We start from the raw sequence: 17,463 nt of genomic DNA, 5'->3' as shown, positions 1-17,463 counted from the left end.
CTTAATTGAAGATTTTTTTTTTGGGCTTAATTCAAGATTTTTTTTAAACTCAATTGAATATTTCTTTTTTTTTTCCTTAATTCAAGATTTTTTGCTAAAGTTGAGATTTTTTTTTGGCTTAATTGAAGTTTTTTTTTTTTACTTAATTGAAGGTTGTTTTTTTTTGCCTTAATTCAAGATTTTTTCCTTCATTCAAGCTAATTTCTTTTGCTTAATTCAATTCAAGACTGTGGAATTTTTGCACTTGGCAAAAACATCCCAGGGTCCGAACTGGAGCCTTTGGTGGGCCACATTTGGCCCCTGGGATGCATGTTTGACACCTGTGCTCTAAATAACAGTATAATAACCTATACATAATGACACCTAACTTACAAATGGTCTTCTTGGTTTAATGTGAAAAAAATATTACATTACGCCTATAAATAATGACAACTCCAAATGTTTCTCTTTGTTTTAGTGCAAAAAATAACATTAAATTGTGAAAATACTTACATATACAAACTATCCTTTAACAATAAAATGTGAATAACCTGAGCAAATAAAGAAAATTAAGTGCAATTTTAACAATATTCTGCCTCTTACTAAATGTTTTGTGCTTTTTGTAAATCCGATCCATAATGCACATGTATAAATGATGATGTGAGGCATAATATTGTTCAAATTGCACTTATTTTTCTTGAGAAATTTCAGTTTTTTCAGGTTATTCACATCTTTTTTTGTTTGGAAATTTTGTGAATGTAAATATTTTTATTTTTTACACTAAAACAATGACAAAAATTTGGAGTTGTCATTATTTATTTATTTATTTATTCTTCTATTTTTTCTTTTTCTCTTCTTTTTTTCCTCTTTTTAATACATAACAATAAAATAAGAATTTTTAAAAAATTAAATAAAAAAAATAATAAAAATAAAAATAAAAAAATAAAAAATAAGAAAAGTTGTCATTATTTATTTTTTCTTTTTTCTTTTTTCTTTTTTTCCCTCTTTTTTAATACATAATAATAAGATAATAATAAAAAATAAATTAAATTTAAAAAAAAATAAAAAAAAATAAAAAATAAAAAAAGGAGTTGTCATTATTTATTTATTTATTTATTTATTTATTTATTTTTCTTCTTTTTTTCTTCTTTTTTAATACATAATAATAAATTAATAATAATAAATTAAATTAAATTTAAAAAAAATAGAAAAATAAAAAAAATTAAAGTTAAAATTAAATTAAAAAAAAAAAAAAAGGAGTTGTCATTATTTATAGGGAATTATGTTATTACTTTACTAGTCCGGCCCACTTGAGATCAAATTGGGCTGAATGTGGCCCCTAATCCAAAATGAGTTTGACCTCCCTGGTATAAGGTATTTGCTGAATCCCATGTAACTAAACTATGACAAAAGATCATGTGATTACTTGGAAAATAAAATTCTCCCTTTGTGCAGTAATCTGCACCTGGATTTACTGCCTCCGACCATAATAATATACATTATATAGACTAAATGTCCTCTAAAATTCACCTTTATTTGTAACATAGTATAGCAAACTATTACATGATCAAAAACAAATTAATTTTAGCCAAAAAAAAAAGTATCTGTCTTGAATGTCTGGGGTCGCCAGAAATTTGTGATGTTAAAATGGGGTCAGGAACCAAAAAAGGTTGGAAACCACTGCCCTAACTACTTTAATAACTTTGTTGTCATCATCTATTTTAAAAAGAGATATATGACTTGTGCATTATTAGACACAAATATAAAAAAGGCCAAGTCAGGACAGGCTTCGTTTATGTTAAATATAAATCTACATATTTGTGGTTATTTTAGACACACCATGAAGTCTACACTTGGGCGTGTGTGTGTGTGTGTGTGTGTGTGTATGTGTGTGTGTGTGCAATTAAACTACAAGTACCAGGACAGGCTTTAACAACACAAACATTTGCATGTGTTGCCTTCATGAGCTCCACGTAAACTTCATTTTTTTCACTTAAATTTCAGAGACTTTTGGCTTTTGTGTGTCTGTGTGTGGAGAGAAACTGTGGAACAGTCTGGACGTCCAACACAAACAAAAGCCGAAATATGCACCCGTTTAAACTGTTCTACAAAAATATGGTCTGGTCCCAGTATACAGATGGAGGGTCTGAAAACTGATGTTCCATAAATGCTCTGTCTTAAATGTTCATGAGTGTTTGTTGTTCCTCGTCTAGTTGGTCTGTTTGTCCTTTACCTTCTGCTGTTGTTCTGACCATCGCTGGGATGTGCTGTTCTCTACCATTAGTGCTATTGGAGTTTTTTGGGGGGTTTTTCTTGCCATTGTTGGTCTGTAATTATTACACTGGGTTACAAAAAAATGTTTTTTGCAAGTTGTCTAGGTTTTTTCAACTGAATTAGGACCATTTTGCACCGCTAAATCCAAAAATGACATCTGTTTTTTTCAGTCAGGTCAGGTTTTTTTGCTAATTTGATTTGGAAAAATTTGATCTTCTCACAAAATTGATTACATTTTTGTGACTTTATCAGCTGACTTTATCATTACCTCCGCCAAGGAGGTTATGTTTTTGCCAGGGTTTGTTTGTTTGTTTGTTTGTTTGTTTGTTTGTCTGTCCGTTAGTGTGCAACATAACTCAAAAAGTTATGGACAGATTTGGATGAAATTTTCAGGGTTTGTTGGAAATGGGATAAGGAAGAAATGATTAAATTTTGGTGGTGATCGGGGGTGGGGGGGCCCACGGGGGGGGGGGGGGCACTGATCAGCCTTGGCGGAGGTCTGCGCTCTCTGAGTGCTTCTAGTTTTTTATATAGTTCTCACCCAAAATAGGTTTTAAGAGAAAAAAAATCCTTTTCTAACAGGATTCCTGTTAGGTACAATGGTGTATTCAGCGCAGATGGAGCAGAATACGTCAGGCTTATTTTTGCAAGATCTTCTAGTCGAAGCCATTTCATTCACCTGTAATATTAAAAAAAAACATTAATCATAAATTGGCAAGAGTAAAATCTTCAGAACTTGTTTATTGCAAGAAATATGAAAGAATTTTGTATCATATGATGTGAAAATGCCCATAAATGTAAGCAAAAATGTTAAAAAGCCAATATGTAGCATAGTTCAGAAAGTTGACCTGACTGAGCAAAATTAATGTGATTTTTGGATTCAGCACACCAGAATTATCCTAAATCAGCTCAAAAAACTTAAACAATAAATTTGTTGTTGGCCAGTGTTATCATGTAAGTTGACGGTTAACTGTTACCATGGTAACACCACCAGGAATGGACTTGGTTTCTATTTTTTTTTTACACACATTTTGCTTATGCAATGTAAATACTGTCGAATGAGTTTATTCTAATTTGGTTCAGGTCTATTTTGTTCTATTTTGTTCATTGTTCTGGTTTGAAGTCAAAGGACAGGAGTGAGGATTTAAAATGTTCTTATGTTCAGTTATGTGATGATGAGAATGGGGGTGGGATTAAATAAATTTTTCTTCTTCCCACCCCTTTTCGAGTATAGATGAATGATTTTTTTTTTTTTTTTTAATTTGCATGTATTCTGTAAATGCTCGAAATAAACAAACAAATGAAAATGAATGAAAAACTAGACCTGAACGCCACTGACAACTGAGCATATGAAGATGATGGATTACAACAAACCATTACACTGAAATCCTTTGTGTCAGGAATGACACAAGTCAACCTACAATAATGTTGTTTTAACATGTCACGACAAATGAAAGTTGTGACAGTTTACAATTAGTATCAATATGTGACTAAAAAGCTGTTTTCTTTGTAATATTGACGAAAACTACATTATTTTTTTTCTGTAGGAAAATACACAGAATGCCAGTATTTTTATTTGAGAGTTTTTTTATTTCTTTGCTAAAGAAAAATGTTCATTTTTACTGTTATCTCACATGTAAATGTACCTCATTGGATGAGATACTATACTGTTCCCTAGTCTCACTGTATTTACAGGACTGTGCTGAGCTCTGGGGTAACAACTACAAGACCTGACTACAGCCACGAGCTATTATTCAGAAAAGAGCAATACGGATCATTCATAACGCTGGCTACCAGGAACACACAAACTCATTATTCTTACAGTCCAAATTACTCCAGTTCACAGACATTGTGGACGATCAAACAGCTCAAATAATGTACAAAGCGAAAATTAATCTTTTATCAAAAAATATACAGAAATTATTCAGTATTCATGAGGGGGGGTTATGATTTAAGGGGGAAAATTAACTTTAAAATTCCCTTAATACGCACGACTAGGAAGGGTTTGTGTGTTTCTGTCAGTGGGGTGAGACTGTGGAACAGATTTAATATAGAGTTAAAGCAACAACCAAGCAGGAAAGAATTTAAAAAGACGAACAAAGACACAATTTTTCAGAGGTACAGGGATGAGGGAGGGGAGGGGGATCACTGGGTGTTGTACAAGTATGTGGTAAGTGTGTGTAAATGTATGTATAGGTGTGTATGTGTGTGTATAGATCTGTGTATGAATATGTATTTACATATATGTGTTATTGTATTATGTGTTCATGTAAATCATATTATATTTGTTCATAATAATATAAAGCCAGAAACCTAATTATTTACTAGTAAGTATCAGTCATATTATGGCATAGTGTATAGATCTGCTTTGAAGAGGAAGGTTGTTATTGTTATTAATTATATAAGGAGAAGGGGTGGAGTTTATAAGATAAGATAAGATAAGATAAGATAAGATAAGATAAGATAAGATAAGATAAGATAAGATAAGATAAGATAAGATATTCCTTTATTGATCCCACAATGGGGAAATTCACAGTGTTGTCAGCAGCAAAAATATACACATAAACATACACATAAAACAAAAACAGTCATTAATTTGAGTAAAAAAGTGTTTATTTTATTTTTATTTTTATTTATGTATTTATTTATTTATTTTTTTTTTTTTTAATTGTTTTAAATTTTTTTGTGTGTGTGTTTAAAAGGAGAGTGCAAATATGGTTTGTTATGAATGTAGTGCAATGGTTATAAATATAAAAAATACATAAATAAATACGGATTTGAATATATACAGATTTGGACAGGTGCGGTTTAAGATATATTGTTGTATGTATCTATATATATATATATATATATATATATATATATATATATATATATATATATATATATATATATATGTAAGTACTTATATAAGAATATAAGTTGTACTTCTCACTCCTTTTCGAATATGTATTATATGTCTTAAGTTTAAGTGCTTTGTTTATTTATTTTCTTCTGTTTGACATTCATATTTGAAATAAATACATCAATCAATCAATCAATCAATCAGATAAAGGAAATGTATTTATTTATTTGTTTATATGTTTGTCATCTTTACTTGCACATGCTGAACTCACTTATTTTATCTCCTGACTATTTGATGATTATTTTATTGCTATCTTTGTCTTTTGGAACATCCTATACGTATAGAGCTGCAGCAGAAGAAGAAAAAACAACTGTTATTCTGTGATGTGATATTTTTCCATGTATCTGGAGCATGTAAGGACTTTTGAGTAAAAATTGTATGATTTCCCACTATTCCGGTAGCACTCGAATGCATCAAAGCAAACCCCATGATTCTGTGGAACTTTGAACTTCACACACAAACACTGATGGCGTGAACAAGAGGCGAAACCAGAAGAGAAACAGGTCTGCAGTGAAAACCTGACGTGGAAACCAGTGTGACAGTCACATGGAACCGTCGCTCTCCTTCCGCACTTTGACGCAGCTCAGCCTTTGCGGCGTTTGAGGACCGCATCTGTTATTGTTGTGACCACAACCCAAAATGTCCCTCCGGTACCTAAACAAAGTTGTTATTGTCACTGGAGGATCCAAGGGAATTGGCAGAGGGATTGTCAGAGTATTTGGTATGGTGATTATTGATCTTTTCCTGCTGATGTGTTTGTGTGTTTATACCCGGAAGTGACGCACTAAATGTTTTTTTGCATCTTTGTTCTAGTGGAGAATGGTGCCAAAGTGGTGTTTTGTGCAAGAGGAGGTAGGTTTTGTCAGTATTATGAGTGTGCAGATTTGAGATTTAAAAATAATAATAATAATAATAAAAAGGTTTGAGCAGATTTACTTTTGAATTAATGAATTAAAGTATAAAAAAATCTACACATTATGTATTTGCAAAAACGAAAACTTAAGAAGTTTCAGAGTAGGACAGTGTTTTTCAACCGTGGGGTCGCCTGGAATTTCTAGTAATTGATTAAAAAAAAAAAAAAAAACCTTACTCATAAAAATATATATATTGAGTTGACAGAGACAGTCCCAATCCATAACAGACATGACAAACTGAAACTGCAGCACTGTGGTTCTGTTTCTGTGCCAAATGTTCATTGTGGTCAGTTTGAGATGCTGCAGCTCTTTCATAATTCATAGTTTCAGTTTTTGTTTGTTCAGTATTAATCGACAGCCTTGGAGATCCAAGCTGGACTGACTGTACACTGGAAAAAAATCTAAATCTTACCAAGTGTATTTTTCTCATTTTTAGTCCAAATATTTCATCACACTTAAAATAAAACAGAATCACCTAAAGAGGAACTTTTCAGTGAGATATAAGAACTGATTTATAGACAATAGATCTGGAAAATCTGATTTCATGAAATCTTACCAAGATAATTTTCACTTGTTCCACTGGTAGATTTTTTGCTTGAATTAAGCAAAAAAAAAAAAAAAAGTTGAACTGAACAAAAAAAGTCTTGAATTAAGCAAAAAAAAAAAAAAATTCTCAAATGCAAATTTCAAGATAATTTTCATTTGTTCAATTGGCAGATTTTTATTTTTTTATTTTTGCTTTATTCAGGCTAAAATATCTTGTATTAAATCTTTTTTTTTTTTAACTTGTTTTTAGAGGGGCATTTTTTCCAGTGTACATAACCTGACCAAGGAGAATCCAATTCTCCCTTTGTGCAGTAATCTACACCTGGATTTACTGCCTCTGTCCATAACAATATAACAATATACATTATATAGACTAAATGTCCTCTAAAATTAATGTTTATTTGTAACACAGTATAGAAAACTATTACATTATCAAAAACAAATAAATTTTAGCAAAAAAAAAAAAAAAAGTCTCCATTTTGAATGTCAGGGGTCATCAGAAATTTGTGATGTTATAATGGAGTCACGAGCCATAAAAGGTTGGAACCACTGGTGCAGGATGTTCTGTAATGTGCATTTATTTCTCTCCATTAACTCACACGTGTTACAGCTGCAGCAGGTGAGGCTCTGGAGGCAGAGCTGAACAAAGCAGGTCCAGGTTCCTGCAAGTTCGTCTCATGTGACATGTCTGAGGAGGAGGACATCAAGGTGAAGTCATGTACTGGCACTGGTTCGACTCTGTATGGATTTATGCTTTGATTGTGAACTGGGCAGAGTCTAGTCCTGATCATAAGACCTGTGGCACATGTTGGGTCTTGTTGATTTGCTGACTTCACCTCAAGACCGAGACCCGGTTTGAGAACAGGATATTCACATTCAGATAACAGACAGAACATCCAAACATGCCCCATCATAACATTAGAAAGTACCAGTCTGTGTCTTTTTATAGCTTTTTTTACTCATTCTTATTGAAAATGATTTTTGTTTCTGCAGCTACATCGACAATCAAGATAACATAAAGAAGAAACAGAAACATATTGGATATTATTAAAGCAGTCAAACTGTAGTTAGACATATAAAATACATACATACCACAGTATGAACTTGTCTGTATCAAATAGTGATGTTTCCTTGTTTGACTCCGTACACATTATCCAACGGCTCATCTGAATCTTACAAACTGTTAGTTTTTCTGTTCCTGTGTTTGCTCAGTTTGTTGAAATGGTTTGTGTTTGAGCTCTAACTGGTTTCTCTGGTCTGGTTCTTCTTCTCAGAGGTTGGTTGCAGTGACAGTGGAGCATTATGGACACATAGACTGTCTGGTTAACAATGCAGGATGGCGTAAGTCACACTGTACCGTGGCCTTGCACTGAGTAGTTTATCAATCAATCAATCAGTCAATCAAACTTTATTTGTTTAGCACTTTTCAAGCATGTTGCATGAAGCACAAAGTGCTTTACATCAAATCCCCCATTGTCCCGCAGTTCCAAATAGAAATAAAATAAAAGCAACAGAGTAATGCAATGTTAAAAAGTAAGAGTGTAATTAAAAGCTAAACTGAAAAGATAGGTTTTGAGTTTATTTTTAAAACTATGAACACTCACAGTGGACCTCAGGTCCTCAGGTAGACAGTTCCATAGTTTGGGGCCGTAAAAGCTGAATGAGGCCTCACCATGAGTTTTAGTGTGAACTCTAGAAACGGTTAAAAGATCAGGACCTGAGGGCCTGAGGGTCTGAGACCTCAGATAAATAAATAGGGCTAAGACCATCAAGAGTTTTAAAAACCAGTAAAAGCACTTTAAAATGGATCCTGAAGCTCACAGGGAGCCAGTGCACAGACCTGAGCGCTGGTGGAATATGTTCACTTTTTCTGGTCCTCGTCAGCAGCCGGGCTCCTTTATATGATGTGTTGTTTTGTTTTCATTTTACTGCTGTAATATTGTGTAGCATTTACTGTGTAGATCTTTAAGGCTGAGCAACATATAAGATTCAAGATTTCTTTTATTGACACTGTATACACAGTGCATACACAAAATTCTGATGTGCTTGTAAAAGACAATACTTCTTGAGTAAAAAAAAATGAAATACACAATGAAAAAATGTTTTAATAGTAAATCAGTAAAAAAAGACACACCCCCCCGCCCCTCTCCCATTCTGTCAAGTTGTCCCATTCTGTTGATTATGATTATTGCACTTTGGTGTTTTCCATTAATCACACATTACTGGTTATTACACATTGCTGATTTTGATCTTGGTTATTTCGTGGTTTATTTCCATTATTGCACTTTGTTGATTATGATACAACATAAATGTATTTTCCACTTACCCAAGAGAGGTATTAAGCATTACAGAAGGGATTATAAGTTGTCTGACAAACCGTGTAAAACAGCATTGGAAAAACAAGACAGATGTAAAGTTGACTTTTGCAGTTTACTCATCCTAGGAGCAGTGAGCTGTCACTGAGGGCGTCCAGGGTTCACCTCCAGATCCATGATGGGGTCTCAGTCTAGGGCACTAACAGGAGAATTAACCTAGCATACTTTTTTTTACATAGTTGGGGAAACCTTAGAACTCAGAGGAAATCCAAACAGCATTAAAAATATGCTAAAGTCATAAGTAGGCTTCTTTTTTTTGCCCCTTTTGCGTCTTCCTCTTCAGATCCTCCTCATAAACCTACTGATGACACCACAGCAAAAGAGTTCAGAGATCTGCTGAACCTGAACCTCATCAGCTACTTCTTGGCTTCAAAAGTACGTTTTTTTTTTATCTGTTTGTGAAGTGTATAGCAGTAAGAAATAAGATGTATTAAATAAAACAACCCATAAACAACCAAATATACATGCATATGTACATTAATCGTCCTAACCCCCTGTCTGTGTCTGCAGTTTGCATTACCGTACCTTCGACAGCGCCAGGGGAACATCATTAACGTCTCCAGTCTGGTGGGCACCATCGGTCAGAAGGATGCTGCACCTTATGTCGCCACCAAGGTGAGTCAGTCTTCCTTTCCCTTTGTGTTCATTATTCCTTAAATATTAGCTGAGGAAAAGCAGGTTCCTGTAATGTCATATTTTCCCACAAGGGGGCGATCATTTCCATGACAAAGGCGATGGCTGTGGATGAGAGTCGCTACAATGTGAGAGTGAATTGGTAAATAAACCACTTGTGTTTTCTCTCTGCTTTAGAATAGAATAGAAGCTTTATCGTCATTGCATAATGAATACAACGAAACTGCACATGCCCCCCACATAAAAAAACACTAATAACATTCAAACTACACTCCTCCCACTCATAAATACATTCAACAAACACACCAAACACATCAGTATTAAAATAATTCTATATAAAAGTGCAACTATATTTAAAAAAAAAAGTGCATCTGTATAAAAGTCCCCTGGCTTGGATTTTAGTGTGCTGGTGACTATGGTGTATGTTGGTGGTTTAGAGAGTGGATGGCTTTTGGAAGAAAACTTATTTTTATAATATAATATTATATTGTAGTAAGTGAAAAATATTCATTATTTCACTTAATTAATATTATCAGAAGAGTTTATAGAATTGTCAAGTCAGAAATCTGTTATTTCCACAATGAATGAAGATTTTTTTGGCGTTTTCATGGTATAATGACAAACAAACTCCCCTTCAGTCATCTTAAAAATATAAAAAGAAATACTATGTTAAATAGCATTATTCTAATTGGTTTTTCCAAATATTAAAACATCTCCTCTGGGTTAAATATTGTTCATTTCTCTTGCTCCTGCTGTGATAATGATTCTAATGTTGCTGCTATATACAGGTGTTTGCACACTGCACAATAATATTCACTTTGATCATGTCGACCATTTGCAAGTTTTAATGTAGTCATGTATCCTCCTGAGATCCAGGAAAGTGAAAGTTTGGGCTTTTTTATATTAAGCAATTGTCTTGATTGGAAACTGCAGAATGCAACAGTTTCTTTCAGATACATCCTTAAAATTTTACATTTACATTTACAGTTATGCATTTGGCAGGCGCTTTTTTCCAAAGTGACTTACAGGGGAAAACCAATCAAATCAATCAATTAGTCAAATTTTATTTATATAGCGCCAGATCACAACAAAAGTTCTCTCATGACACTTTACATATAGAGTCGGTCCAAACCAGACTGAAGCCAATTTACAGAAACCAACAGAATCCTCTAGGAGCAAACACTAGTGAGTGGAGGCAGTGGAAGGAAAAAGTACCTTTAACCGCAGAAACCTGGAGCAGAGCCAGACTCCTGGAAGATGGCCGTCTGCATTGACAGTCTTATTATTATTGTTTGTTTGTTTGTTTGTTTTTAATGGAATGTCCTTTGCAATGGACATCATTTTTTAAGCAAAACTGTCAAACTTTTGTCCCCTACAGAGGACAGAAATACATTGCTGGGTCTGAGGATGATATGCACAGTTATTTTTCTATTCCAATTTTTATTATTTATGTATATACAGGGTGTCCCATAAGTCTCCATACATAGGAAAAATAAACGTTTCTTGACATAAACCATTTTTGTTTATATAATATGCTCTATATGACTGCCATTTTGTCGGGAACACATTTCAATGCGTGTCCTCCACTGCTGAAGAACTATAAAGAAGAAATATAAAGAAATACATGTTAGAACCATATGTATGGAATGTATTATGTCTCCTATGTATGGAGACTTATGGGACACCCTGTATATTTATTTATTTGATATATTATTTATTCCACCTTCACCACTTGCAGTTGTTTTGCACTAACAGGTCAGTTCCATAACCATTACAACACCTACAGTTACATTTGCACTGATCTTGGCCCGTTTCATGTCAACCAAATTGTCTTAATGTACAGATTTTTGTGGTTTCTTGCTTTCTGTACTGCTCTATGTGCCTTAAATTGACCCAGGGGACAAATATTGTGATTGAATTGAATTCTGTTAAAGTCTGTCTTCAGTGTTTGAGCACTGATGACCTCAGGTTTCTATAATGGTCCTGTAGTTTAAGTATAATAAAATCCAGAATTTTCATGAAAAACCGTGTTAAACTTTGCACAGACATCAGCTCACGTGAACGCTCACTCAAGTATTAAAGCTCAGTAAAGTTTTGAATAGAGCGGGATATTAATGATAATAATAATAATCAAGAAAACGCAAAAACGAGAAACTTTTAAAGAGTTCACAGGTGTTTAAAGATGTACTAGTGTAGTCATTAGTCCAAGTCCTAGGTTCTGAGACATTAAAAGATACAGAACCCTGATGTTTAATGTACAAAGCAGAACTTAACTCCATATAAAATGAGCACTTAACTGTTTATAAAATGAAAAGTGTGTAATAATGATGTCTGCTGTTTGTTGCAGCATTTCTCCAGGTAATGTGCTGACACCTCTGTGGGAGGAATTAGCAGCTCAGACCCCAGATGCTGCTGCAGCCATAAAAATGGGAGAAAATTATCAGGCAAGTTGTCACAGCGGAACGTTCATTCACAGGAACAGAAAAATGAGGGAAGGGTGGAGGATGGAGGAGGTTTGGGAAGGCCCAGTGACACAGAATGTGTACTTTAACATATTCCAACATGGGACAGTAAATGTTTTATTGAATGTTTGGCAGGAGATGCCTTTGTCTGTAGTGTAATTTAAGAGCTGTGTGTAATCTAACTAGTTTATATCTATAAAATATATTAACCCTTTCATGCATGAATTATGACAACCTTAATCAAGATTTTTTTCCAGAGTGTTTTTATTCCTCTTTAGGCATGAAAAAAACAATGTGATTGATTTATATATATATATATATATAAATATATATATATATATATATATATATATATATATATATATACTTTTTTTTTTTTTTTTTCATGAAGTTAGAAAAATGTCCACTCAGCTGGACACCATGCGTTAAATTTTTGAAGCAAAGAAACATATATTTAAAACCCATCATCATAAAGTGATAGACTGTGTGAAAACTATGAAATAAAAACATTAATGCAGTTAATCTGATGTTTTCTCACATTTTATCATACTGTAATACTAGTTTTTACTCATTTCATGGAGATAATACATTAAAAAAAAAAAAAATTGTTTGAGAAAATTAGCTGTTGATTTAGACTCAAACATGTTAGTGCAGACCAGGTTTATCAAGGACAGCAAAGTTACAGTCATGGTCTAAATGTCAGTGTAGATGATGCATGAGCGTCCACTGTGTTGGTTGATATCCTCCTGAGATCCAGTAAAGGGAAAATCTTTAGCTTTTTCTACATTAAACAGTCATCTTGATTGGAAACTGCAAAATGCAAGTTTTTTCAGATACATTTTAAAAATTCTTTTCATTTATTTATTTTTTAATGGAATGTCCTTTGCAATGAACAGCATTTTTTTTTTAATTAAAACTGTCAAACTTTAGTCTCCTACAGAGGATAAAAATCATTGCTGGGTCTCAGGAGGACATGGAACTAAAACAACTAAACCCATGAATGTACAAGAGAACATCTGGAGAATATCTGTCCACTATAGTGACCACTATGCATGAAAGGGTTAAAAAACAGTGTAAATGAGAAGTGAGAAGTTACTATGAAAGAACATGTTGCTTGCAAGAGAAGTTGAATCTAGAGTAAAATGTAGTCAACTGAAGTCATCATCAAACTGACAATATACATGTAATGTAATATGAAAGTACAACAAGATATGATGCAAAACAGGGGTGTCAAACTCATTTTCTTCCACATTCAGACCAATTTAATCTGCAGTGGGCCGGACCAGTAAAATAATAACATGACAGCCAATAAATAATGACAACTGCAAATTGTTTTGGTGCAAAAAATAACATTCAATTATACCAATATCTATATTTACAAACTATCCAAACAAAAAGGATGTGAATAAGCTGAAAAAATTTAAATTTGTTAAGAAATACAAGTACAATTTTATCAATATTATGCCTCGACTTATCATTTATAGGCTACATGTGCATTACAGATCAGATCTACAAAGACACAAAACATTTAGTAACAAGCAGAATATTGTTAAAATTACACTTAATTTTCTTTAGACATTTCAGGTTGTTCATATGTGTTCAGGTTATTCACATTTTACTGTTAAAGGACAGTTTGTTAATGTAAATATTTTCATAATTTAATGTTTTTTTGCACTAAAACAAAGAGAAAAAAAATGGTGTTGTCATTATTTATAGGTCATTACGATATTATTTTTGAGTTCGATGCCCTAACTTACACTTTGCCAATTCATCTCGCTGGCCAGATTGGAACCTTTGGCAAACTGGTTTTGGCCCCCGGGCCACATGTTTGATACCAGTGATGTAAAAAGTCACATGCCAGGTAAAAAAAATCAAATTTAGTTAGAGTTTATTGCAAAAAAATGAAAACTTATTCACAGGTCACACATAAATCAATGTAAATGAATAAAATGGGTTTTTTTCTTGCAAAATATGAGGATCATTATTTGTGCTTTTGTCCATCAATTAGACAGCTGCTCAAATGGAAATAATTAGTACTTGATATATACAGGTGGTTCATAAATTGGTTAAATTTCCTTTTCTGGGTCAAACTTATTTGTGCTTGAGTATTTGATTACACAAAAATGTCAAAAAGTCTTAAAGCATCATAGAACAATAAACATGGTTATATTAAAAGCAACCCACAACAAAATATAATTGACCAACTAGTTCAATTACAGTAGGTCACTAGTTCACTATTCCCAGACACTGGAATGAAAAGAATGTGATTTTTCAGCTGCATTAAACACTGCAGCAGTGAAATAAGAAAATGCATGACTGCACCACAATAGCATCAGGAATAAAATCCATGTCATTCATGAAACGAAGCTGCTTCCTGTTGCTCACTTTCTCATCTGCAGAGAAATTTTGGGTTTCCACTGAGGAAACTGCAGCAACTAGTTCAGAAAACCAGGAAAATCCCAGTAAACCAGTGAAATCCCTGTAAAGGTCAGTTTTCAAAGCAGTGTGAGTGAGCCTGAAGTTTTCCACGGCATTGTGGCGTTAATGACCCAAACCGACTCACTTAGTAATTTATCTGTTGGGTTTCTGCAACACTTTAGCTTTTGTCATGGAAATGACTGCTTTCTGTTCAGAGACTCTTGGAAGTAAACAGTGTGATGCAATAAAGAGCAAAACCTGTACGTGGAAAAGTTTCAGCTTGAAATTCAGCCTAAAAAAGAGGAATAAATAGAAGAAGTACAGCTGGGCTCATAAGTTTACATCAGAGTTTTTCAGCTTTAGAGTCATGACACCATGTGGGGTCACCTGGAATTTCTAGTAACTGATAAAAAATAAAATTACTAAAAAATATTATATAATAAATAGGAGTGTAAGAAAATATCGGTTCTGCAATATATCATGATATTTCATTTCACGATACTGTATCGATATTAAAAAGTACTGTATCGATATTTTTAGGTATTTATTCAAATGCAGATATTGTGGAGGTTCATTTTTGTTTTTTGTTTTTCTTTATTGTTCATATCTTACTTATTATTATTTAACACTGTTTTATTAAATAATGGTTACTTGAATCATCCTAAAAGCACTTTTGACTGTCTGAGAGGCAGATGGTAGTTCCTTTGTCGGGATTGAACTCAAATTCTGTTCTGATGTTAGTTGTGAACTAATAGAATCTGAACATTTGAACAGGATCTGAAACTGGAATGTCTGTAAAACAGAATTTCAGTTTGAACACAGGAACATTTTGTGATAGAACATTAGATCCTGTTGTGATCAAATAAAAATGTGTTTAGTATTTGTGCAGATTTCTGCTGTAATTCAATTCTTCAAGGAAATAATCATTTTAAAGACAGAAATGAACAAAAAATTGCCTTTTTAACAGTATCATGTTATAGCGTGATATATCATATCGTGATCCTAGTATTGTGGTTTATATCATATCGCCAGAGTCTTGCCAATACACAGCCCTAATAATAAGTAATATCATATAATATATATTTCATTATAATTAAAACACCACACACTTTTCCTAATAAAAGTCAAGTCCAGATAAAATGCAGAATATAATACCTGAGAGGGCGTATCTTGATTGATCTGATCATGTGACTGCATGCGTTACTACGCTTCAACCACGACACCGTCGCAGTCAGAAAACCGAACTGAACAGAGAATGGAAAGATTTCTTCACCTGCTTAGACATCTCCAAGAGAAACTGACAAGTGAATCTGCAAAGTAACTTGTAACTAAATTTACTCCTAATGAATGCAAAAAAAGTGCAGTATTTTCCTCTCAGATGTAAAGCAAGAGAAAAACTGTAGTTCAATGCAATATTTTAGTGAATGTGGTCAATTCTTTTCCATTCCTGAAGTAATTTGTGCAATAATTCCATACACTGTATCCAAGGTTATTTTCGTTAAGGAAAAGTAACAAAATAACGAAAACTAGAATTGAAAAAACATTTTCATTAACTGAAATAAATAAAAACTATAATTGAAAGAAAAAAAAAAAAAGATAACCAACTGAAACTGTATTGTGTGTTTACAAAACTAACTAAAACGGATAAAAATTATGGATAAAATTCCCTTCATTTTCGTCTTTGTCAATGTCGGATTGATACAAAATCGATTTATTTCCCTCAAGCAAGTTTATCTAGCAGCACCATATGATATTTAAGGGTCCGTCACTTGTGTTCACTTGTGGTTTCCAGTCGTCTTCTGGTCCCCACTCTACCTGGAAACATGGAGATTAAAGTTGGGAGAAAGCAGCAGAGTCCTGTCTGGGATTTATTTGAATATGACGACAGAGAAGAGGAGAAAAGAGAGCACTGAACTAAAACTAAACTAAAACTAAGCATTTAGACAAAACAAAAACTAATGAAAAGTAGCAAACCTGCTCGAAAAACGAATTAAAAATAACTGAATTAGTTAAAAAAAAAAAAAAAAAAATCAAAACTAAATAAAAGTAAACTATAATGAAAAATCTAAAAGTATTAGAACCTTGATTGTATCTTCAGCAGCTTCTGTAAAATGTTGTCAGAGCATTAACAGGTCAGTGCAGGTCACACATATGTTTTCTGATGTTCCTAAATGGGCCTAAAACATATGCATCTGGAGTCATTTACCAGGAACTGAAAACTTCGTGGAATCTGTCATCTCCTGGAAGTGAGGAAAAGAGCGTCTCTGGAACTGATTCTGAAATGCTTATTCACTCTGAGCTTTTATGATGTAATAATAGTGCAGCAGCAACTGTACAGACAGCTGCAGGGGCAGGACGCACACAAATACGTGGCAGTAAACACAGTACAACCACAAATTCATGCATGTGGAAACTCAGCAGAAATGGGTAGTGACATATTTTCCCTCTCTTATACAGCTGACGGGTCGTATGGGGACTGAGGCGGAGTGCGGACTGGCTGCTTTATATTTGGCTGCAGATGCAACCTTCTGCACTGGGATAGATCTGCTGCTGAGCGGAGGAGCCGAACTCAACTATGGAGTCAAGAGTCAGATCTCATCCTAAGTGTCTCCCTGTGTTGGAATGAGACAGTTTAACACATTAATAAGCGTGATACAAATATATACTAAATATGTGTTCTTACTTTTATGATTTATGCACCATTAATTACCCATTGGTATTTAAGGTAGATCTGTAACACGACCTGTGCCCCTCCCCACTGATCGTCCAATCAGCATCAACTTCCGTGACCTGTAGTAACCTCCCGTTTTGTGCCAAATGCTGTTGACCAATCACACGTTACGTTTCTGTCACGCCTACGTAGAACGTCCTTGAATGAGACGTTGCTGAATAATAAATGTAGTCATTAAAACAGGATATTTGTATAATTAAATGCACGCTGTGGTGATATTTATGTG

At 33.6% G+C, this 17,463-nt stretch overlaps 1 protein-coding gene across 1 annotated transcript; it reads left to right on the top strand.

The window, feature by feature from the left end:
* Window positions 1-5,599: 5,599 nt before the first annotated feature.
* On the top strand, window positions 5,600-17,455 carry hsd17b14 (hydroxysteroid (17-beta) dehydrogenase 14). Its single transcript, XM_030141122.1, has 9 exons — window positions 5,600-5,879; window positions 5,972-6,010; window positions 7,229-7,326; window positions 7,893-7,959; window positions 9,277-9,368; window positions 9,504-9,608; window positions 9,701-9,768; window positions 11,974-12,070; window positions 16,964-17,455. Exons 1-9 carry the CDS (start codon window positions 5,798-5,800, stop codon window positions 17,108-17,110), a joined length of 795 nt encoding a protein of 264 aa, XP_029996982.1. The 5' UTR covers window positions 5,600-5,797; the 3' UTR covers window positions 17,111-17,455.
* The last annotated feature ends 8 nt before the right edge of the window (window positions 17,456-17,463 follow it).

Source organism: Sphaeramia orbicularis, chromosome 8 (genome assembly GCF_902148855.1).
Source record: "Sphaeramia orbicularis chromosome 8, fSphaOr1.1, whole genome shotgun sequence".
NCBI classification, from domain to species: Eukaryota; Metazoa; Chordata; class Actinopteri; order Kurtiformes; family Apogonidae; genus Sphaeramia; species Sphaeramia orbicularis.
This window is presented reverse-complemented; position numbering and strand designations above follow the sequence as displayed.

Excerpts from the sequence above, each read along its gene's own strand:
- hsd17b14 (XM_030141122.1), top strand. The coding sequence starts at position 5,798 with ATGTCCCTCCGGTACCTAAACAAAGTTGTTATTGTCACTGGAGGATCC. Across the intron at positions 7,960-9,276 it reads GGTTAACAATGCAGGATGGC|ATCCTCCTCATAAACCTACT; the intron begins GTAAGTCACACT and ends CTTCCTCTTCAG. Across the intron at positions 9,369-9,503 it reads GCTACTTCTTGGCTTCAAAA|TTTGCATTACCGTACCTTCG; the intron begins GTACGTTTTTTT and ends CTGTGTCTGCAG.